The sequence below is a fragment of the Cygnus atratus genome, chromosome 19, assembly GCF_013377495.2.
Source record: "Cygnus atratus isolate AKBS03 ecotype Queensland, Australia chromosome 19, CAtr_DNAZoo_HiC_assembly, whole genome shotgun sequence".
NCBI classification, from domain to species: domain Eukaryota; kingdom Metazoa; phylum Chordata; class Aves; order Anseriformes; family Anatidae; genus Cygnus; species Cygnus atratus.
Genome location: NC_066380.1, coordinates 3,148,703 through 3,171,429, shown reverse-complemented (window position 1 = coordinate 3,171,429; position 22,727 = coordinate 3,148,703). Strand labels below are relative to the sequence as shown.

Here is a 22,727-nt window from a genome sequence, read left to right as displayed (position 1 = left end):
AAGCTAATGGGAAAATGTGTCATGCTGCCATGGTATCAGAGCGAGTACGTTCTCGAGGCTTTTTTAAAATGAGCTGTTAGTGAGTTTTTGTTGCAGCTACGGTTCTAGGATTGTGGGAAGGGGGAGGGATGCAGTCAAAGGTTTATTGGTGTTTAACATCACCACATTGCTGCTTGCAGGGCTGCTCCCTTAATTACTGGTAGAGCCTCAGCCTGTAATTCGGGAATCAGGGACCATGCTTTGCCAGTTCTTGACTCCCTTTCTTTCAAAATACTCAGTTGTCATAATTATGCTTGAAGCTTAAGGGCATCCAAAATTAGAGGCATTGCTTTAGAAATCGTCGCTCTCAGCTGAACTCTCAACCAAGAATGTGTTCTTGCCGCCTGCGTTTGTATTCAAAGATGTTACATGAGCGGTTAAAAGGCCGTCTTGAAGAGCTCATCTTCTACCTCAGTAGCTTGTTTTGTCCCCTGAAATAAGTTGGACAGGCCTGTGCCTGCGACCTTCACTCTTTTTAATCTTTCTGCACAAAGAAACTTTCTTGGTACTTCAGCGGTACAGATTGGAAATGCAAGTCTGAGTGAGTCTAAGGTCACTGCGTATGTAGTGCTGGTGGCTTGCTATGTCATCAGCTTTCATTCTCCTCCCCCGTCATGTCTTCGGGCTTCCCTTTTTTAGGGGGGCCCCTTGTTATTCTCTCCATTTTCTGTCTGAGTGTAGCTGAGCAGTTTCCCCTTTTCTTGAATCGGTTTTATTTCTGGAATTATTTTTGCTCTAGCCAGACTATAAAGGGAGGCTGCAGCCCGGACACATTTCCTCAGGGACAGGACGCAGATGAGTTTTCCCAGACCATCATAAGGGACAAGAAGAATCTTGACTGCATAGGCCCAGGTTGGTTCGTGTAATGCCGATTGGTTTATGTTGACAGGGGTAATTTTAATTTTACAGCTCTGAGGGGTGTGTGTGGTATTTATCAACAGGGGAATGCTTGAAGAGATGCGGTAAGACATAAGTGAGTGAAATCTCAGCCCCTGTATAGTCAGAACTCTTTCCTCTCTGCCTCAAATCAAAGGAAACAACAGAAAACTTGAATGCTAAGGTTGCTGGCATGTGATATAAGCGTAGTAATTAACGGCTGGGATTTCAGAAATACTCCTTATGGAACAGGCTGACTACGAAGAAGAAAAAATATTGCCTCGTTTCTTATTTGAATTGATAAAACCGACTTCAGACAAAAGCCTGGGTACAGAAGTGTTGGATTTTCTGCTTTTGCTTAGCTGCGCGGTTCCTGGCTGAAGAGTCGTAGCGTTTGGCTGTGATGAATAGCAGGCTGTAATCGGAAGGCAGGTTACTAATAACCTCCCGGTCCAGCTGCTGTGGGGGAGCCCTGAAGTAAGCTCCCACCAAGCACACAGAGGCACTCTTTGCACATTTTATTTGAGAGTGTAAATTGGAGAAAAACCAGGTTCTTATACAGCTGAATGCAGTTCGGGCTATCACCACTGGGGGTTTTCACGGAGCCTTCTGTGGGAGTTATATTTAGGATTGTGTAGCCAGGCAATAATACAGGGCTCTCAAATGCTGTGAGATGGAGGAGGAAGTGTGTGAACCGTTTAAAAAGTAGAGCTAATAGCTAATTAGGAGGCCTTCAAAGATGCTTTCGCTTCAGAAGACGCTCACTTTCAAAGTGGAAAATTGCTGTTTGCCATCAGCTCATCTCGTGTTGTGTTCCAACCTTTCTGTGTTGTTGGGATAAATTCAAGATTTAATTGTGAGCATAGCTGAGCATCTGGAGAACTCATGATGAAGTCAATGAGATCTGACAGCACCTCCTCGGGGTACGCTGTTGGGAATCTGGAGTTTGTTGGATTTTCCTCCCTACGGGGCTCTCCATGACTTTCCTGTCACCAGTGGGCCTGTGGCTAAGCAGTTTCACTTTTGTCTTGCAGTGCTCTGGGAGAAGTTCAGCTGGTTGGAGGGAAAGCATCAAGCTTTGGTGACTCTTTTTTTGGTTTCTCATAATTTCACCCTGGTTCTCCTTCACGTGTGTGTCAGTAGCGTTGGCATTGGCCTCACAGCTGCTGCTGTCTCCAGCCTGGCACTGCACTGTTCCTGCAGGTACAGCTGCAGTATTTCGTCCTGTTCTGAAAGTAATTCACAAGTGCTGAGTTAAAGACTGCATGAGAGATGTGTTCCTGCATGTAAAAGACACACTTCCATTCCCAGTCAGTGAACATGGTTTCCCCACCACCACCCACGCTTTTCCAGGAGGCTTAGAGTCTGCTTTTTTGTTTTCTGTTTGTCAGGAAGGGTAAGACAGCTCGCGAACACCTCTCACTCGCCATCATGTTGGAAGAAGATAACGATGAGACATGCTGGAATAACCTGGAGAACTTCCGGGTGAAGCTGATCTCTGTGATAGATCCTTCCCGTATAACGCCCTACCTTCGCCAGTGCCAGGTGATAAACCACGATGATGAAGAACAAGTTCTCAACGACCCCAGCCTGGTCATGCGCAAGCGGAAAGCAGGTGGGTGAAGTGCAGCTTTTGGCTCTGAAGATAAGCTCATGCTCTCATGCTCTGCAGATTGCAATAGCGTGCTATCCTTCCAGTACCTAACGGGTACATTCCATGTGTTTTTTTAATTTACACTCCATGTTTTCCAGGTTGGGAAACTGCAAACACAGACAAGAAGCACCCTGGGCTTGATTTCATGCAGTTATTTCTAGGCAAAGTAGGCAACTGAGCTCAAAGTCTTAAGTCCAGGCTTACTTAGGCTTGTCTCTGCTACCTTTTACCTTTTTTCTTTTCCCTACATTTGCCTCTGATATTTGGGAGTGGAGCCTCAAGCTGCAGAAACCATCATTGTGTGTCCTTTTAGCTTACCTCTTCTGTAGCTGTCAGCAGGGTAACATCAAGTGCCCTTCTGAGATTTGTGCACCTAGTGTAGTAGGAGCTAGAGAGAAGGGTTAAGTTTTAATTCTTCCTCCACAGCAGTTGGCTTAATATTGGCCAGGAGATTTGATCCCAAGGGCTTTAGCCTGCACAGGGGGAAATTGGAGCAATTCTTTGTTCTATTAGAAATAAGAAAAGAGAAAAATAGATTAATAGAACTATTGCTGTTTTTTCAGGTGTTCTCCTGGACATTCTTCAGCGAACGGGGCGCAAGGGCTTTGAGGCATTTATGGAAAGTCTTGAGCTCTACTATCCACAGCTATATAAGAAGATAACCGGCAAGGACCCAAGCAGGGTTTTCTCTATGATTCTAGGTAAAGTTTGAGTTCTGAGAAGCAGCTCTTCACTTAATGTTGCTGTGTAACTTAAGGGGGAATTCACCTCTGATTTTGACTCCCCACAGCTGAGGTGAGCAGAGTCGGGAGTGTTCCCTGGCTTCCTGCCCGTGTGCTTTGCAAAGGGGTCTGGCAGGAACGGCCCTGCTGTCCCGCATCGCTGGACCTGGGAGGGTGGCGGGGGAAGCAGGAGTTGTTTCTGCCTGTTCTGTCAGTGACACTGTGATGGAGAGAGGGGAAGGGCAGCCGGGAAGCAACATGTATGGCTTGGTCACACGTGTCTCCAGGGTTTGAACGTGCCGATAGGTGGGCGGGCTCAGTGCTGCGTGCGTGGCTGGAGAGCAGACAGGACAGCAGCGGCTGATGCCTGCCCACCCAACAGACACGGCCGGAGAATCCGGCCTGAGCCAGCTCCTGATGAGTGAGATCATGAAGCTGCAGAGGACTGTGCAGGAGGAGCGGCAGAAGGCCCAGGAGCTCACCGTGTGGCTGCACACCAAAGAGAACACGATCAGAGAGATGTGGGTGAGGGACAGCCTGCTCCGCAAGCACCAAGAGCGGGCGCAGAAGATGAAGGAGGAGCGGGACAGTCTGAGCAAGGAGCTGCGGAAGTGCAAGGACGAGAACTACAACCTGGCAATGAGCTATGCCAAGCAGAGCGAGGAGAAGAGCGCTGCCCTCATGAAGAATCGGGACCTGCTCCTAGAGGTCAGTCGCCCTTTTCTTCACTTCTTACTTGATCCCTGAAGAGCTGTGCTGTGCACCAGGCGGGTCTTTGCCTGGGATGGACCAGACCAGCCTATTATGAGGTACTGCGCATCTTCCTTAGCAGATGGCATGTCTTAGTGGTCCCTAGCCCATGTCTTACAGGCTGTGCTGTGAAGAATTAACTGTCTTGCCCTCACTCAAGACCAGGCCTTCTCACAAGGGCAGCACAGAACCAGCACATTTTACCAATTTAGCACACAGGCAAGACTCTGATCCTCAGAGCACCAAACTTCTTGAGGAAAAGAGAGTTGGGGAAAAGCATGCCTGATGTTAGTCTGGGGAGTGAGAACTCTGCCACAAGAGAACTGCTTTTGGAGGTCAGACTTTTCTTCCTGTTACTGATACGTTCTGAACCTCCTTGTAGATTGATCAGTTGAAGCACAGCCTCATGAAGGCTGAGGATGACTGCAAGCTGGAGCGTAAGCACACGATGAAATTGAAGCATGCCATAGAGCAGCGTCCAAGCCATGAGGTGATGTGGGAGATACAGCAGGAGAAGGAGTTGCTTTTGGCCAAGAATCAGGAGCTGGAGAACACTCTCCAGGTTGGTGGGGGTGATTGGATATGGAATCCTAAGAAGTGATGGTTTGTTTCAGCCCGGGCAGCGATGGGGCTGTACTGAAGGTTGTGTGGCTCAGCTGTGGCCTTGTTCTCCCAAGTCAAACAGAGCATGTGGGACTGCGGGGAGAGTTGACAGTTAGATGGTTGCTGTATCTCACTTTCTTCTTTGTCCAGCAGGTTGCCAGGGAACAAAATTTGGAGAAGAGCCTCTCCAACGAAACTCTGGAGAATGACTGCAGCCAGATACTAGAACGCCGCAAGCTGATGAACACCGTTTACAACCTTCGCAGGGAGCTGCGACGAGCCGAGGTGCTCCAAGACAAAGTAAGTGGTGCAGTGCAAATCCCTGCTGGGGGTCAGTGGGTAATACAGGCAGATGAAGCACCTGCCATGTTCTGCCTGTGGAGCAGAGGAGCTGCTCAGCAGTGATCCCTGCTGCTCCTATTCTAGGGTCTGTGTTACAGTTCGAGGAAAAAAGGCACATTAATATTTTAGCATTCTGTGTCTGTGACAGTAACTATGTCATCTGTTGATGCCTGTGTCTGTTAAGTAACAGTCCGTGCCTCAGCCTGGAGGGTGATGAGAGCTTTTGTAACGACTGACAGCTCTGATGCTTGTAAATCCATCATGTCAGCAGTCCTCAGTCATGTTGACCGGTCTTCTGGTTGGCTTTGCCTCCAGCTGGACAGTCTGGCTGAACTTCGATGTTGCAGGGAGGTCGGGCTGTGGTATGGAGCAGAAGGGGTGAGATCCTAGCTCAGACTCACCCCACCTGCAGGGTGCTTTTGACCATGTCTCAACAGTATGCAGAAGAAAAGGAGATGCTCGAACTACAGTGCACATCTCTGCGGAAGGACACCCAGATGTATAAAAAACGGATCGAAGCCGTCCTGCAGCAGCTGGAGGAAGTGGCTTCAGAAAGAGACCAGGTGATAAAACATTCCTCCTGGGGTTGCTGCTGCTAATTCCTGGTTTGCTGCTTGAAGCAGGCAGATACTGTAACCCTGAATGTACTGCTCTGTGACGTGCCGTGCGTGACATGTTGCCTCTTACACCAGGCGCTGCTGACCAGAGAACAGTTCTACACACAGTACTCCAAGAACCTGGTCGAGAGGGACACCTACCGGAAACAGATTCGGGAGCTGGGGGAGCGATGTGACGAAATGCAGCTGCAGCTCTTCCAAAAGGAGAGTCAGTTACTGGCTACTGAAGCCAAGCTGAAAAGGTTGCAACTGGAGCTACCTGCACTGGTATGCCTGTGGGGTCGTGTACGAGGGGTTGGAAAGCTCAGTTTAGGCAGAGTATGTGACTGTTATGAACTCTAGAGACCATGTATGAGCCATTTAGATGAAATGGAAGCAGAGTAAATGGGTTTCTGGAACTAAATAAGACATAATGGGGCTTTTAATTAGTGTGGCATCCTGTGTACTTTCTCCAAGTGGTCAGACAAGATTGTGGGAGGGAGGAAGTCCACAATTCTCTGTTTTCTGAAGCTGTCAGTCTCCTATACATTCCATTACTGCAACTTCATTGCTCGTGAGGAATGATTAACTTACTGGTTTTATTTCAGACTTCTGACCTGGATGACACCTCGTCCAGAGATTCCCAGGAAGTGAGTAGGGTGCCTTGTTTACATTTTACTTTCTGATGGGATAGTTTCAGAATGTTGAGGCTAAGCAGGCAAGTGGAATCAAATTGTTTTGGGTTGCTTCTGATTGTCTCTTGTGGGAGAACAGGCAAAAGTATTACCCTGGGGTCATCTGTAGTAAAGAGTTTTTACTTAGTTCATAATTTCATTGTGGAAGAGATCATCACATTGTCTGGGGACAAAATGCATAAATGAGGCCAAAAGAACTGGATATAGTCATGGAGGATAAATTTAGGAGTAGATCGATAACTTTTGGCTCAGAATGTCTCCTATTTTGCTGACAGCAAGACGCAATAGGGAAAGGTCAGTTTTATGCATGTGCTGTGTCTTATGTTTTTCCATCTGTTCCTAGCTATTGTCTGAGGAGGAATAAGGGGCTGTTCTCATTTCTTGCTTTGTTTCTGTCCCATAGCTTACTCTTCATGGTCATCTAGATGAAGATGCACAGCTGACTAAAAGTAAGGCTTTTGTTGGGCAAAACATAGAGTAGAAGTCTTAAAGGGATGATTCAGTGTTCCAAAGGGATGGGAAAAGACAATCCCTGCCTTTTATTTTTAGTGGAGAAGCGGTAGTGTGACTGGAGACTCAGTTTGGGAGAGATGTTTCTCAGTGGGGGCATGCTTGGCACTCTGAGTAAGGCTTCCTTGAGAGTACTCAGAATAGCCACCCATAAATCAAGGCTTCTGGAATGCCGAGGCATTCTGCCATACCACCATCCTTCTCACCTATAAAAAGAACTTGTCCCCAGATGCTGGGAACAGCAAGTACAGTTTTTTGGAGAGAAGAAACTCCACATGCTGTTTACTACGTGGTCTTTGAAATAGTCTTTCATACAGCTGAATGATGTGGCAAAGTTGTGTCATTAGACTGTCCTAGGTCCTTGAGTCTTTTTTTCAGTAATCTGTCTTCTGAATTTGTCCAGGAAAAATCACCTAGTACATGGTGCCTCTGAGAAACAGTTCCTGGGTGCCCTTTTTTCCCCAAGTCCTCTTGCATTTGTGGCTGAGCTGAGAACAGAACAAGCATCCTTGCAGTTCAGAAGGACCATGTGGCTTTCTTCAGGGATTTTTCCTTCCCCTCCTCCCTTTTATGTTGCAGGCTGTTTTCACAAAAGCAGAACCATGTAATTAATGCTGTCACTGGTTCTGTTTTTGTGGCATCCCCAGTGGAAATGATTCAGCAGTGTGGAGAGGAATTAACAGGCTCCTCTAAGAGCTTGAGATTCTCCTTCAAAACGTGTTGAGAAAGGAGGAAAACTAGCACAGAAGAAACCTTCTGTTCTGATCTCTTTTTTTATTTATTGAGATGGGAGATTTTTCACAAAAGCTAAACAACACTGATCCAAAAAGACTTGTATTATTCTACCTCACTCAGTTCAAAATCAGGCAGCACAGTACCTGATCACTACATAAGGAGTTTCACTAAAATATCACCTGATGTTAAGTATCTTGATATGCAAGACTTAATTGTTGGGGAACAGGAACAAATTGTGATTAAAATCATGTTTAGAATGATTTCTCATGGTCATCTTCAACACAATTGCTTTTTTTTTTTTTTAATGATATTAAGCAGAGGTGCTGCTTTGCAAAGGTTCATTTTGCTCCCTCATATGCAGAAAGTAGATAGATGGTCTCTCTTCCTGAGCCTGTTGGAGAAGTCCATCATCCTAAGCAAGATTCAAGGGGTCAAATAAAATGAACAGTGACTTGCACATTGATTAGAAGACTAAATCCCAAGTGTTTTAAGGCTTGGTTTCAGTTCTGCTGTTGACTCTGTGCACTGTTGGGCAGCTTTTACATTACAACTATTGCTGTTTGCTGAACTAGTGGAAGGAGAAGTTACTTATCAGTGGCAACTATGACTAATGCTGTGATTTTTCCATCTTTTAGAAGACTGCCCTGAAGGACAAACCCAGCAATTTAGCACCCGAGAGAGCAATCTGCCTCTAGAGTCGCCCACTGTAAGAGAATCTTTGTGAGCTTTTCCTTATGCTGACTGGGGTTTGTGATCTTTAATGTTCTTCTTAATGATAGATTTACTAGGTTTGACAAGCATGGAAGCAGCTACTGCTTTTCCAGAAAGCACTCTGTGCAAAATGCCCCCTCCAAAAAGGGTGAGCTCTGAACAGTAGAACAGTAGAACTCATCTGCTGGTTATTTCTCCATCTTTGCTTAGGAACTTCTAATTATTTTCTGGCCTTTATCTCTGGTTATGGTTGTTTTTCAGTTTAACTGTCTGCAGTATCACTGATGAAATAGAATTTCAAATTTGCAACTGGGAGAGAATAAGCATGGTAAAATTATGTGAAACCAGGATGTTTTACCATCCTGGACACACAGTAGTGGACAGCGCAGGAGTAAACACACTATACTTCATTCTGTAGGCCCAAGCAGATGCAGGAAGCTAGCTGTACACACTGGTGTACTTCCCTAGGTGAGGCTTTGGGCAGTGACCATCTATACTTTGTCATTTTAATGCATAGGTTTCCATTTTTCCCCCTTTACTTACACGTGAAATGATTCAGGGCACAAACAAGTCTGAGAGGAGATCATCAAGCTTCTTTGGGTGGTTTGCAGCCTTACCTTACCTTGCAGAGGCCAAATACAGTACATCAGCCTCAAAACCAGCCATCTTTACAGAACAGTTTTGCCCTACTGGATAATAACATTGATCTGATCTTCAGAGGAATGCAGTTCATACCTGTTTGCATTTTCTCCAGTTCAAGGAGTGTGGCTTGGCCAATGAGGAACTGGCAGAAAAGGAGCGGAGGAGGATGAAGGACTGCTTTGAGCGTTACCGAAGGTCTGGCCTTTAGTAAGCAGGATTAATTTAGACATAACCTTGTGACTTAATTGATTAGCTTGTTGTGTGTATTTCTTCTATTCAGTCTGTTCCCTGTCCACAGCCTTACAGAACTTACCTTCAGAGGCTCAACATTTTCTAAAACTGAAATGTCTACTCTTGTTTTCAGAAAAAGGGCAATGCGAAGAGTACCAAAGGGCCAACACCACGAAGCAGACTGGGAAAACACCACTGGCAGCGACAACACTGACACCGAGGGCTCTTAAGAGCAGGAGCCGACCTGCAAGGCAAACAGCAGAGAGGCCACGGTGCGATCTGTATTTGTCCCTTCAAATAGACTACATGGATTTTAAAACCATCTAAACCAACATGTATGAGAAGTTAGTTTGTAACTGGACTATAACCAACACTATGAGAAGTTAAAGTTTGTAACTGGACTGTGTGTTTAGCATTCTGCCTGTCCTCGTCCATCTCTGTCATTGAGAACTTTCCCGTTTAGATCCGCAGTAATGTGAGAGGTGTGCGGTGCATCAATAAACAGGGTTGAGGCTTGGAGCCCCATGGTCTGCATGTGTGTGGTACCAGCTCTGCCAGAGAGCGTGGGTGGGAGCTTCTGCTTCTCTCAGAGCCTGCTCTGTGCGCCAGGCTCGCATAAAAGGAAACAGAGAAAAGCGGGGGCGGGTGCTGCTAATGCACAACACGGGACAAGCCTCGCTTCGTGCCAGGGAGGGGCTCACGCGTCCCTTGTGGGGTCTGTGGCCGCACCCCGCTGGGGGCTGACCGAGACCCGAGGGCGCCGCCCGGCTCGGGGCCCTTCCCCACAGCGGCTCCCGGCACCGCCCCAAAATGGCCGCCGCCGCCTCAGCGCCCGCCCCGTCCGCGCGCCTGCGCCAGCGCCATGTTGCGGCGGGCGGCGGGGGCGGCGGCCCGGGTCCTTCTGAGCGCAGCCCCGCCACGGCGGCCCCGGAACGCACCGATACCGGTACCGACACCGATACCGGCACCGGCCCCGGTCTGCACCGCCGCGCCGGGCCCCGTGGGGCAGCTTCAGGCCTCGCACTACCGCCTGGTGTACACCTGCAAGGTGGGCCGGGGCGGTGAGGGGCGAGGAGGAGCCGGCGCCTTCCCCCCCCCCCAGCAGCCCTCTGGTGACAGGCAGGGCTGGCGGGGATCTGAAATCGCTTCCCGCCTCCTTCCCTTAAACGCGTTAAAAAGACAAAAACAAACGCGTTTCATCGAGGCCAGGCCCCTGGTTGCCTTTGCAGGCATCAGGCTTTGGTAGCTGGGTCTCTTATTTTTTTTTTTTTAATTAAACATAACGGTAGTGTTTTATCAGTGCAATAAACTAATGCGTTTAAAATACGCTCCAAACAGGTGAAGATCCCAGTGAAATTTCCAAAGTTCCCAACATACAGATCCGCAGTACCAGAACTGCCTAAATCATCAGTGTTTTATTTTCGGTTTTGCTCTGTAGTTCTGCACTTTCCCCCACTATGGAAACCATTTACCGCTTCTACAAAGAAGCGAGGGACAGACCGGAGAGCCTGGGAAGAGCGGGCTGTGGGGCTGTGTTTTCTGCAGACCAGACCTGCAAAGTGCCCGTGGAGCTGCACAGCATCATTCCGTGACTGAGCAGCCTTGGAATAGCTGGAGATGAGGGAGGGCAAAATAAATATGCCACTCAGGAAAATATTTCCCTTTTTGAAAGGTCCAGAAGCTGCAGTTATTATCTGTTGTTGCTGTCTGTTTGCCTTGTAGGTCTGCCAGACACGCTCAGCAAAAACAATTTCCAAGTTAGCCTACCATAAAGGGGTGGTCATTGTGAAGTGCCCCGGCTGCAAGAATCACCACGTCATAGCAGATAACTTGGGATGGTTCTCAGATCTGGAAGGAAAAAGGTAGGTGTGCCAGCAACACTCTCATTTAGCAAGGGAAAAAGACTGTTGAGCTATAACCAGATCCTCCTGAGCTGATGTATTATTTCTTTGATGCTTTTAAAACATGACTTAAATCAAACCAGAGGTTTTATTTGGTATAATTCCATATTTCATCCAGTTTCTTAAAGCTTTCTTAAAGTTTTCTTAAAAATGGAGGTTTATAATCACCTATAATTTGAACCTCACTACCTAGGATCCAAATAAATGGTGTAAAGCAGCAGCAGAAGCTGCATGAGACGCAGACAGTCTTGTTGGTGCCAGCAGGTGAATTATTGTGTGTGGTGTTCTTCTGTTCTCTCTCAGGCTTTATTAAATTGCTGCTAGGTTCACCTGGCTAAGTGTTTCAAATGTGGGGACCCGTGTGCTGTTGAATTTCAGTGATTTCTAACTCCGTTAGATACCTTTAAAATTTCTGTTCTGCCGTAATTGCTAAGTTATTGATCCTAATGGATAAAAACGGTCCTAGGAGGTTTGGATAGTTTCATCTGCTTCCCAAACTTATGGAACGGTACCGTGGTAAAGTGCATGTGGTGATTTGCTGTGTGGTGTTAATATTGCGAGCAAAGTGTAAAGGAGAGAGCACGCAGTAGACTCTTCTGTCTAGCCGTTGCTGTAGTGTCACTGTTGGTTTTCAAATTGCTGTTCAGGAATATCGAGGAAATCCTGGCAGCCAAAGGGGAGAAGGTGAGACGTGTGGTTGGTGAGGAAGCCTTGGAGCTGCTTCTGGAAAGCACGGCAGATACCGGGTCTCAAAGCCATCCTACAGAGGGAGAAGGTGGGGAAGGCCCCCCAGAGACTGGCGGCAAGGGACAGACGTGACAAGTGGGATTTGTGTCGTTCTGCTGATGGCAGGAGAGACTGTTAACATTTCTTCCCTAATTTCAATGGTCTATGTTTAAAATAAACTCAGGCGTCGGTCTTCTCTCTGTTGTGTCATTGTCTTATGTAGTTTTGCCTTTGACCAAGCCAATATTTTTAGAGGTGGAGTGCGGATATTTTTCCTGGTACTTGTTTTGCTGACATTAAAGCAATTTTGAGTGCTTCAGCAGTGTCAGAAAGCCTGCTTTGTTCTCAGGTGAGAAGGGAGCTAACTCTTTGGCCATGTGTTTTGGCCTAGCTCTAACTGCAGGTTTTAGCTCTGTCCTCTGATGCTGTCTAGGTGTTGCACATCAGCAGCTGATCGCAGTGCTCCTGGAGGAGCATCACAGGGCACAGTAGCTGAGCAGCAGAGGCAATTGATACCACCCGAGGAGGAGGCCTGACCGCGTGTGAGTTTGCAAAGCCAAAACGTCCCTGCAGGAGGATCAGGTAACCAGCTCTCACTGCAGTCACCGAAGTGCTGCTTTTTCATTTCCCCTGGTATCATCCAGAGGGAAGGTTCTGTGCCCCTTCTATCTGTCACAAGGCTGAAAATCCCTGTTTGTGGGTTACGCCGTGAGGCAGGCTGTGCTGCCCCGTGGGAGTGCCAGCCCCTGCTCGGAAATTCCACTTGGGGCTGTGACGCAGCGAGCGGCTCCGGGGTGCTGGGGTTATGCAACTTCCTCACTGGTGAGGGGGAGGACGGGCGTGAAGGCAAAATTAATATTTGTGAAGCACGTTGGAGATAAGTGGAGCACCTAGGAATGTGTCTTATTTGACAGACATTGAGGTGCTTATTAATGCTACTGCTGCATGTTAAGATCAGCTAGAACAAAAAATAATAACTTTATAAAAGCAAAATGTAGGTGTTTACCAGCACCTAACGTTGGGTAGTGATGAGTCAGGCAGCAAGGTGATCATACTGCCTTTTCTTAGGGCTTCCTCTCTCTGCCTGGATAAAAGTTTAGCTTATCTTAAGGTCCAGTAGCGTGAAGCACAGGGAAGTATCCTCTTTGTCATGTTTTTAAACTTGATATCAAAGAGTAATTTAGGTTGGAGGAGGCCTCTGGAGGTTTCTAGTCCAACCACCGTACTCAAAGGAGGTTCAGTTAAATAAAGACACTTAGGGCCTAGGCTTGAGTATCTGAGGATGGATGGAGATCCCACAGCCTCTCTGGAGCCCTGGTCTGGTATTTGACCAATCCCTTAGTAAAAGATTGACATAAATCCTCGTACCTAACAGAAATGTCCCGGGTTTCAGCCTGTGCCCATTACCTTCTTTCAGAACACTGCACTGCTGAGAAGAATCTTGTCTCTGTATCCTCTACGCCCTCCCATTAGAGAGCTACAGAAAGCCATAAAATCCCTCTGCCCTTGTGTCTCCAAGCTGAATGAGCCCAGTTCTTTCAGCCAGACTCATCCAGGTGTCCATGGCCTTTAATCGTTCAAGTATTCAGTGAGGGCATTGCATGTATTAATGAGTGTTAATGAGTTTTCTTTGTTCATCTGAAGGGTTCATAGTAACTTTATGCGCGTTGTATTGTGAGCATGGTTCAGAGCAACAGGAAAATAATCATGTTTTCCTGTAGGTACGTAAGCTCACAGTGGTGAAACAGCTTTGAAGGGCAGGAGCTCCGTCCCTCAGCTAGGTTTGCGTGTGTTCATATCCTAAAGAAACACAGCTCTCTGATACAATTAGATGCTGGAGCGACCCACGTGTTAATTAAGAAACAGGAGTCCTGGATCACTGCTGCGTGCTCGCCCTGGTGCGAGCTGCTGGCACTGCTGGAAGGGGGGGTTATTGTGTTACCTCTACGTGACACACAGCGCTCTGCCTCCGTGGCTCTGGTGCCTTTGGTGGGGTGGAACCGAGCTGCTGGGAAGGATCTGCGTTGTCCTGGAAACAGTTAGTACTAAAAAAGCCAGGTTATAGCCATTTTCCTTACCTTTCTTACCAGTTACTGTGCCCCTAGCTACAGTTATACAGAAAGGTTACGCTGGTTTTCGCTCCGTTACAGTGAAAAACTGTAGCAAAGTCTGTCCCTGGCTGTCAGACGGGTCAGTGTTTCCCTGGCACGGGTGCTGAGGCAGGGCAGCACGCTGGTCCTGGTGCTGCCGGGCGGGCAGCCGGGTGCTTGTGGAGCAGGCGGGCCTGCTGGCGCCTGACGCCACGGTCTGAGGATGGAGCAGGGCCTGGTTTTGCTGCTGCGGGCCAGGACGAGGACAGAGCAGGCAGCAGCAGATCGCACGGAGTGGGCAGATCTTCAGGGTGTGGGTGCAGGGAGCGCGCTGCCCACGGCTGCTGGGAGGCAGCTGCAGAGGCAGGGTGGGTCCGGAGGGCAGCCCCCAGGGGCTCCTTGGAGCCAGGCAGAGGCTGCGCCGTGCCACAGCGCAGGAAATGGGTGCGTTTTGTGACAAACCATCCCGGGGCTTTCAGCTGGAAGGGAAAGGGTTGCACTTCTCTCAGGGACTTTGTGTGTAAAACAAAAGGGTTTGTTGCTAATAGACTGTATTTAAAAAAAAACGTGCTCCGTTTTGAAGTTGTTGGGTGTTTTTTTCCTGAAAAAAAAAAAGGAAACCTGTCTGTTTGTTAAAGAGGACACCAGTGAGCAGGCTTTGTCTAGGAAGAGCCCAGCAGACCTTCCTTCAGCCAAAGGAGTGGGAGAGAGACGAAGAGAAAAAAGGCTTCCTCCTGAGCTGGAGGTGTGTCAAGATGGGGGAAAAGTGCCGTGAAGGCCTGGTGCAGCAGGGCACGGTGAGTGACGGTGCTGTGACAGGGGTGTTGGATGCACAGAGGAGGGCCGGTGAGCCGAGGTGGGGCAAAGCAGCACTCCCAGGCTGCGCTGCAAACCTTCGGCACAGGCCTCAAAGCATTTCACTGGGGCTGCTAAGGGATGGATTCTGTTCCCGAATCCTAGCCCGTGAGGGCTTTTCTGCAAAACGGGAAATTTTGTGCCTCTTGCTTTCTGCCTCTTTGCACACCCCCTTTCCCTCCCCGCCTTTTTTATTGCACTCAAATTCCCGAGTTCCTCCAGCTGCTGCGGGATTCTGATGTGCTGCGCCTGCTGGCTGCAGCTGGGGCCCTGCAGGGCTAGGACATGAGCGTGTGCGCGCGGGGCTGCGCCTCCTGCTGCGCGTGCAGCGATGGCATTACAGACCCTGCCACCCGTGGGTGTGCTGTGCGGGGCTCAGCGGCACCGCGCCGCCTTCCTGACGGGCTCGGGCAGGTAAATTTCTCCTGTCAGCAGCAGCGCAGGCGGCGAGGAGGGGAGCGGGGGGCTGTGAAGTGACTCACCCTTGTGCTGCTTGCCCAGGGCCTGATGCGGCGCGGTTCTGGGCCTCCAGGGCCTGCTGCAGTGCGGGCAGAGGCACAGCGGGGTGCGAGCCCTCTGCTCCGACCCCACGGGCACGTGGCTGTGACCTAGGCCCACGTCCCTGGTGTGGGATACTCAGCGCTACTGACCGCTGAGCTCCTTACTGCGAGGCCACGCAGGAGTTAACAGCCCACGACTGCGTCCTGGCCTGGCAGGGTCCTGGGAGATGGCTGTGGAGAGCCTCGGGCCGCTGTCCAGCTCCAGACTGAAATTTACAGCGCCTGGGTGCTCCAGGCCAGCAGAGCCCTTCCTGCAGGCTGCGCGCCTTCCCAGCCGGATGCAGATGGATGGCCGGACCCGCACCAGCACGAGGCTCTGGGGAGGGCTGAGGTAAGTGCTGCGCCTCGGCCCTGACGTGCCTTGGCAGCTGAGCACTGCAGAACAAATCCTGCGCGACAGCAGCACCGGCTCGCGAGTGCCTCTCAGGGCATTTGTACAGCTGAGTGGGAGAGGCCGGCACGTTGTGGGTCTGCTGTTCTTTCAGCTTTCCTCCCCGCTCCCTGCCCTGCCCTGGGGCCAGCACCCCGCGCTGTGCTGCACAGCTGCTGCAGCGGGCCTCATGCGGAGCGAGTCGGCCTGCCTTAGCCCTGCCCAGGCCTCGGCAGTGCCGCGTCTGCCCGGCGGGTGTCAGCAGCAGCGAGCTGGTCCCTACCCCAAGCTCTGCTGGCCTCGGCTCGGCAGCGCAGGAGAGGAAGGGCTGTGCTCTGCGCGCTGTGACAGCCGTTGGACAGCGATAACGCTGTTCCCGCTGTTAATTCAGGCTCCAGCAGAGCAGCAACCAGCGCGGGCTGTTGCTCCTGCTCACAGCGGGGATCTGTCTGTTCCGTAGGTGCTCTGCGAGAGGCATTTACTGGAGAACATACATGCCCTTCCCCAGCTGCTAAGGACAGAGAGACAGCAGGTGAGCTCCCCCCTTGCTTTTAAGAATTTCACCTGTTCCGAATCCCGGGAATCGCCAGCCTTTGCCTAGCTGGGGGCACGGTTCTGTCCTCAAGTCCCACACATTGCCTGCTTGTGTCTAGGCACTGAGGAACTTGAGCACGCCTGATGAGAACGAGCTGGTGGCTCTTCATTAATCTGTGATCAGGACTGGCAGTAGCCTGCACAAGTTAGCCAGGCGTGGAAGGACCAGCTGTGACTTGGCTTTATCCTCACAGGGCTCAGGATCCAAAAATCTGCTGCTCCCAGGCCCCCCTTCTAGCGAAGTCTGATGGCCTGCACCTGCCTGCTGCGTGGGAATGAGCTTGCGCTGCTGCCCGCTGCTGTGTGAGTATCTTCACCGAGCGCTTATGCCAGACACTGGCTGCCCTTTTTCTCTGGCAGCTCCCACCAGGGAAACAAGACAGCTTTTGGGGGCAGGTGCCGGGAATGCACCGAGACAGGGCAGGAGGGCTCAGGGCTTTGTATCCTACAGTGCCCCTGCAGCGAGGTAAGGCAGGCAGGGCCAGGGGTGGTGGCTGCTCCCTAAGAGACCTGTGTGCTCTGACCATAAAGGGACATGCAGGTGGTGCACACGCCCTTTTCTTAACACTTTTATGTGGCGATGTCTGCCACAAGAACCCACCACGCACCCCCAGTCCCATCCCAAAGGACCGCCATTAGCTCTGCTGGCCAAAAAATAATAGTGGAAATTAATTTTTGTCACTGAAGCTTAGACACAAATATTTATTAAGCACAACCCTCCCCTTCCCTCGCGCTGTATTCATTTCTAATATATTAATTCATTTGGCAGATTATTTTTTAGAAAAAAAGTACCTGTGGGTTGGAAATTCCCCATTAAAATGACATTAGCAAATGCACATGTAAAAATAAATAAGCTCATACATTCAAGTATATGGCAAATAATTAACACCTCTGAAAGCTTAATGGTCAGATTCCAATTCGCCACCTGGCTGAGCTGCACAGGCCTGGGCCTGCAGCTGCTCAAGTCATCGGCATCCTCAGCATTGTCTTCCTCTGGACAAATTCAAGCTAGGTGGGTACGTAGGTGGCTGGCAGGTCCTCCTGGCTTGTCTCCAGAGCTCCGACCTGCCCCAGGCAGGAGGCCGAGCCTCGGCCCAGCCATCCATGCAGCAGGTGAGTGCTCCCTGGTGGCAGGCAAAATGCAGCTACCCCTCCAAATGTTCAGTGCAGGCAGGTTAAATGCCCGATGAGCAGCATCACTGGTCTAAAAATCTCAACTGCTGGTTGGAAATGTTTCCGTCAAATGCGTTTCAGTTAGAAAGTGCTGATTTGTTCTCCGTAGGAACATACCTGCTTTGGCAGACCTCATTACTGGAGGTGCTCAAGTCCAAGATAGCCTCTCAGGTCAAGCAAAGAAAAACCCATTCCACCTCCTCAAATGAGAAGTCTGCTGGCCTCCCCTCCGGGCTTCCTTTTCCAACATTACCAGAAGGAAATGTAAGTAAATGTAGGTCCTCGCACTCGCGTGCGGTGCGGGGCTGCCGGCCCAGCAACCACCCCCGGCTGGAGCGGGCGCAAGGCTCCGTTTCCTGCGGGGACGGCGCCAGGCAGCTGGGCAGAGCAGGACGGCCGCGCTGGGAGCAGCTCTGCGGGGCGGGCAGCAGCGCAGCCCTGCTTTCAGGAGGAACAAGGCGGAGGGAAGGGCCGTTGTCCCCCACTGCTGCTGGGCACAAGGGAGCAGGGCGTAGTTCTGCTCACTCTCATCGCAAGCGGTGACCAGAAGGCTTTGTAGCTCTCGAAGCAGGTCAGTGCCAAATGCAGGTTTCTGCCTCGGGCGCACGATTCAATCCTGTACGAGGCTTCTGGCCCAGCTGCAGCAGAAGCAATGCGTTGCCTAAGTTTGTGTTCTGTGCTGAGCAGATGGGCAGAGACCGTCTTCCTCCCTTCCCGGGCACAGATTCCTGTCTCGGGGCTGCAGTTGGGGCTGCCCAGCTGGCAGTTACCTTTCAGGCTTTGTCCCAGGCTGGGGTTTTGCTGGGGGTCTCCAAATTCCACTGAAGCTACGGGTGGGAGAGCCTTGGATCCTGCGCAGGAGGTTCCAGTACAGCTCTGCACACGAGTGGCTGGGGGAGCGGAGGGGAGGAACAGCACAGGGTGCTCACAGCAACCCCAGAACAAACTAAAGTGGGGGGACCATGGCTGCAGCCAGGGCAGGGGTCAGGTTTAAAAGGACCTGTGTTGCCGCTGACTTGAGCTCATTTCCTCCTTTAGCAAGAACAAAGTTGAGCAAGATATTCCAGGAAAGGATCCAGAGCAATCTGTCACCTCGTGATGCAAACAAGACAGGAGGACTTGAAAATGAAAAAGGTGCTCTTCCCTTCCCCCATTAAATTAAAAGTGTTTTGGAAATAAAGGACATCAAGGCTGGATTTAGCTACCTGCTCCGGGCTCCTCCTTCGGCTGACAGCACAAGTTCCTGGGCTTTTAGGTGACAAGCAAAGGGACTGCCAAAGTCTTCTTCCCAGGTGCTGGGCCCAGTGTTACACTGGCTGCACGTCCTAAAAAAACCCCTTGTTTAAAAACTGTTCCCCGTCTGGTGGGCCGTTTTGTGGCACTGCCTCCGCAGAGCAGCCACATGCAGTGCACTGAGCTCCAGCTCCCCACGGCTCGGGTCGCTCCTGGGAGAAGTCTGTGGTAGCGCAGGAGCACTCAGCTTTGAAACCACCTACACTTAGTTCTCTTTAAAAAAAAAACACACAAAATGAAACCAAACCCCCCAACCTGAACCCCAGTTCTTAGCTGGAACCAGGCCTCTGCTGCTCCTCTGCTGCCTCCTCCTGGGCTGAGGCCAAATCTACCCTCTGCTCATCCATGCGCTTGGCCTGGACGCGCTGGATAAGGCTGAAGAAGTCTTCGTCTGGCATAGTGGGGCCACGGGGGATGGAGTCGGGTGGGGCGCAGCGCTGGTCATCTATCCTGGAGGACTGCGGGGGGGGAAGAACAGGCGTTAGGACTGGTACAGGAGCTGCGGGTGGGCAGCTGCTGCCCCACAGCCCCTCGCAGGTGGGATCGGGGGGCAGCGCGTGCTGGGGGGGAGAATCGAGTCCTGCCCGTACCTGACATTTCATGAGCATGTTGAAGAACTCGTCGCCAGGCTCCTGAGCGTCCCCCTCCACGCGCAGGTGCCCCAGGTTGTTGTGGGTTATCCGGAGGCCGGGCAGGTTGCCCACGTTGGCGCGCTGGTCATCCAGCCGTCTGCTCTGGGAGCTGGCGATGAGATCAAAGAACTCCTCCGTCTGCGGGGACGCCATCAGGGAGGACTGCGCTGCAGGCGGGGAGAGGAGCACACGCCAGGGTCACAGCTCTGCCAGCTCACACGCGAGCCGCAGCCCTGCTCGCCTCAGAGCCCGAGTCCTCGCCCCCCAAAAATCCCGTTCACCCAGCGGAGCCTTACACCCCCACGGAGGGGCAGGGGCCGGCCGTGCAGCCGGGCCCCCTGGGGCTGAGCTGGGTGGGACATCGGCTTCTGTGACCATCAGCCAGCCCCTACCTCGCTCGGGGCATGGGGCTGCGCAGTTACCGGCAGCTGCAGGTGAACGCAGAGTTCTGCACGCGGCTGTGGTTCCATAATGGGCACCCCACACGCTCCCAAGGGCTGGGTGTAATTACAGGCAGCTAATCAGCACAGCCAAGGCCCAGCTAAGCTGCTCACCGGGCGGCACAGCCTTCCCCCTGTTGGGTTCCCAGTCCAGAACCCGTCCATACAGCCTACACTCCGCCCATTCTCGCAGGGCGCATCCTGCCCAGGCACCAAACACGCCTGGCTCTAACCCTTGGGGTGCAACACCAGGGGCTGCAGGGCCCCGTCCGGGGGGCAGAGCAGCAACGGGACAACGGGAGGGTTCTCCAACAGCACCCGAGCAATGCTGGGACTGCTGCGAAGCGAGCGAGTCAGCCCCCAGCCAGGAAAACGCCTCCCGGGCAGCGCCCCAGGGAAGAGCCTGTTGGCTCCCGGCAGCTGCCGGGCAGCGAAACGCTCCCAAACAACCGGCAGCGCACGTGGGATGGCGACAAGCAAAACCAAAGAGTAAGAAACCCAAACGCCCCAGCGAGCACAAAGCACTGAGGGTACCCCCGGTCTCCTGCCACCGCGTGCTATTCCTGGAGCCCCGGCTTGCGGAGGGGCAGGAACGCAGAATAATCTCAGCGCTGACGCCAAGACGTGTCTCTTCCCCTTCAGCTCACAAAGAAACCTTGAAAATAACACGTCCAAAAAGCTCAGAGTCCAACTGACAGCTGAACAGAACATGTGCCTACTTGTACAGTCTTTATAAAGCAAACTCGCTCGCCTAAATTACACAGCTGTTAAAGCCAAATGCACTTCTGTATCAGAAACACGTATCTCGAAGAAGTGATGCTCATTTCCAGCCTATTTTTAGCACAGAAAGAACTGCTCGCCTCCCAGCCAACCTGCCTGCCTTCTGCACCACAGCCTGACCTCGGCGCTGCCTCGCTCCGGCTGCTGCTTCAGCCCCTGCCGCTGGCACCTGCACCCCGAGCAACTTCGTGCAGCGCTCCTGGCCGCACTCAGAGGGAGGCCGGGGTCTGCTCCTCCCCTGTTGGGGCTTCGTGTCGGTTAGGGAGCTGACAAACAAACCCATCGGTTCGAATGAAGGGCTTTGAGCCCTCTGTGATGGTGCTTAAGCACACCAGTGGGACCTGCACGTTTCAGTGCTTCTCTCCGGCTTGCTTTAAACAAAGGCCCTCAACACAACATCGCAAAACAGGACACAAAGCCAAAGTGCAGACACAGACCTGATCTGCCTCTCCTATCCAAGCTACTTGTCAGGTGGCTTCCTCAATTTATCCGTGCTCTTCCTACGAGCGAGTTAGCTCTCTGCGTGCTGGGAGCTTCCTATTACTTTCCGCCCTCCCGGCTTCTCTGCTCTGTGACACCTATCACCACAGCATCCAACAACCGGACAAAACCCAGAAGTCCTTCCTCCACGGTAACACTGAGAAAACCTGGCGGTACTTTACCCTGCCTATGAAACCCCCTCCAGGCCTGTACTGCCCCAGCTCTGCAGCTCTCACGAGGCTCCCTCAGCAACGACCACCAGCATCTCCCGCTTTGGCAGGGGCAGAAGTCCTCCTGCCAACCTCGGCGGGTCAGACAAGACCTCCAAAAGACTGAAAAAAAATCCGGGTATATTTTGCATTTCTCTTGCCAGGCTGTTCTCTAAGCCTTAGTTCACATCCTCCAGCTTTTGCTTCAGCAACCATTATCACAGGAAGGTTTCTTTATGCCTTGCACAGTGATGGAGATTGCAAACAAAAAAAAAAAATAATTGCTAGGTTCAGGGAGCTGAGGCTTGGGGAAAACATCACAAGATGCACAATAAAACCACGACAGCCGGCCACGCCACGGGAGCAGCATCACCCCCTAGTAGGAGTGACTTATAAACGCATCAGTGCTTACAGATCCGTTCTCCCAGGGCAGGGACTGGTGTGGCAGCTGCCTCTGCAGCCTCCGATGGGCATTCCTCCAGCGGGCAGCGCTGATCATCCATCCGGTTGCTCTGGAACTTGCTCAGCAGGTCAAAGAAGCATTCCTCGTCCGAAGGGGTCCGGTTGATCTTCTGGAAAGACGACAAAACGCAGCAGGGAGTCAGAACGCCCCAAACACTGCCCTGTGTCTGACGGCTCAGCCTGGCGTGGCCGTGGCCGTGCCTTGCCCTGTCCTGCTCTGCTCAGAGCCGGCTCCCGGCCGTGCCCGCAGCTTGCCAGGCACCGCCGCCTGCCGGGGTCACTGCTACTCGGTCCCGCTGTGCCCTTGGCTCTGAAGCAGCCTCTCTCTTTTCCTCTTTTCTCACCACCCTACGGTTTGGGCAATCCAAAACCACCCTCCAAGAAGAGGCCACACCGTGAAGGGCCCCACTCCTGCAGGGTCCCAGACCGGGAGAAGGGCTGCCCTGCGACCTGCGCGCGGCGAGAGGGGCGTCCACGGAGAGCCGCAGCCCCCCGAGCCGCCGGCACTGCCACAGCCAGACCCGCGCTGGGCTCCTGCAGCAGGCAGATGAGCCTCGTGCCGCGGCAGCCCACGTTGCTGTGGAGCATCCTGAGTGCTCAGAACAAACCAGAGGCTGAAAGGGAAAGAGGAGCCGGGGAGGGAAAGGGACGGCACTCACCCCAAGCTCTGGCGCAGCTCGGCAGGACAGGGAACAGAGTCGGGAGCACAGGGGGTGGGGGAACCACACAGACACCCTCCCTGAAGTGCTGTCGTGTGCCCAGCGGAGGCTCAGCTCCAGCCCAGGCCCGCCAGCCTCCAGCCTTCCTCCCTAACCCGCTAAATTTAACCTTTGCAGGCCACTGCCCTTTGCGCTGCCGGCGCTTCCTTCCGATGCGCCACTCACAGCACCCCACGTGCAGCCATCACCGGGCTGCAGATGCCACAAAATTACAGCCCTTCGGGAAACAGCCCTTGCGTGAGATGCCCAAATGAGCACCTTGCACCAGACGGGGAGATATATTTAAGTCGCGCTGCACAAGGCTCAGCACCCAAGGCAGCCTCCCTGAGGTGCCGTG

The 22,727-nt window shown here is 51.9% G+C and overlaps 3 protein-coding genes and 1 long non-coding RNA gene across 16 annotated transcripts in view; 3 read left to right on the top strand and 1 right to left on the bottom strand.

The window, feature by feature from the left end:
* Window positions 1–650: 650 nt before the first annotated feature.
* On the top strand, window positions 651–9,625 carry CARD9 (caspase recruitment domain family member 9). Of its 7 annotated transcripts, none has more exons than XM_050714471.1 (13): window positions 651–891; window positions 2,307–2,530; window positions 3,133–3,270; window positions 3,674–3,999; window positions 4,424–4,603; window positions 4,795–4,944; window positions 5,424–5,549; window positions 5,679–5,870; window positions 6,191–6,232; window positions 6,681–6,726; window positions 8,158–8,228; window positions 8,988–9,070; window positions 9,240–9,625. In XM_050714471.1, the coding sequence occupies exons 2-13, from the start codon at window positions 2,347–2,349 to the stop codon at window positions 9,334–9,336; spliced, it is 1,635 nt and encodes a 544-aa protein (XP_050570428.1). In that variant the 5' UTR covers window positions 651–891; window positions 2,307–2,346; the 3' UTR covers window positions 9,337–9,625. The 7 variants fall into 7 exon arrangements, with proteins under 7 accessions (XP_050570428.1, XP_050570430.1, XP_050570431.1 ...); XM_050714473.1 differs by having other exon boundaries at window positions 669–891; window positions 4,798–4,944; XM_050714474.1 differs by having other exon boundaries at window positions 702–891; window positions 4,798–4,944; window positions 8,988–9,082.
* A 301-nt stretch (window positions 9,626–9,926) lies between these two features.
* Window positions 9,927–11,931, top strand: DNLZ (DNL-type zinc finger). Its single transcript, XM_035555267.2, has 3 exons — window positions 9,927–10,154; window positions 10,829–10,968; window positions 11,655–11,931. The coding sequence occupies exons 1-3, from the start codon at window positions 9,969–9,971 to the stop codon at window positions 11,824–11,826; spliced, it is 498 nt and encodes a 165-aa protein (XP_035411160.1). The 5' UTR covers window positions 9,927–9,968; the 3' UTR covers window positions 11,827–11,931.
* A 3,232-nt stretch (window positions 11,932–15,163) lies between these two features.
* LOC118252219 (uncharacterized) lies at window positions 15,164–18,575 on the top strand. 2 transcript variants are annotated; one of them, XR_004780086.2, is made up of 4 exons: window positions 15,164–15,569; window positions 16,069–16,140; window positions 16,397–16,505; window positions 17,485–18,575. It is a non-coding gene; the product is annotated as an uncharacterized LOC118252219 (long non-coding RNA). The 2 variants fall into 2 exon arrangements; XR_004780085.2 differs by lacking the exon at window positions 15,164–15,569 and having other exon boundaries at window positions 15,824–16,140.
* Window positions 16,875–22,727, bottom strand: part of GPSM1 (G protein signaling modulator 1) — a 73,029-nt gene continuing 67,176 nt past the window's right edge. For 4 of the 6 annotated variants that reach the window (XM_050714586.1, XM_035555264.1, XM_050714584.1 and 1 more), the window contains 3 exons: window positions 21,622–21,781; window positions 19,259–19,467; window positions 16,875–19,126 (listed from right to left, as the gene is read on the bottom strand). In XM_050714586.1, coding sequence (XP_050570543.1) covers window positions 18,938–19,126; window positions 19,259–19,467; window positions 21,622–21,781 — 558 coding nt within the window. In that variant the 3' untranslated portion in view covers window positions 16,875–18,937. The remainder of the gene's footprint in view (window positions 19,127–19,258; window positions 19,468–21,621; window positions 21,782–22,727) is intronic. The other 2 variants (XR_004780083.2, XR_004780081.2) reach the window with 2 other exon arrangements.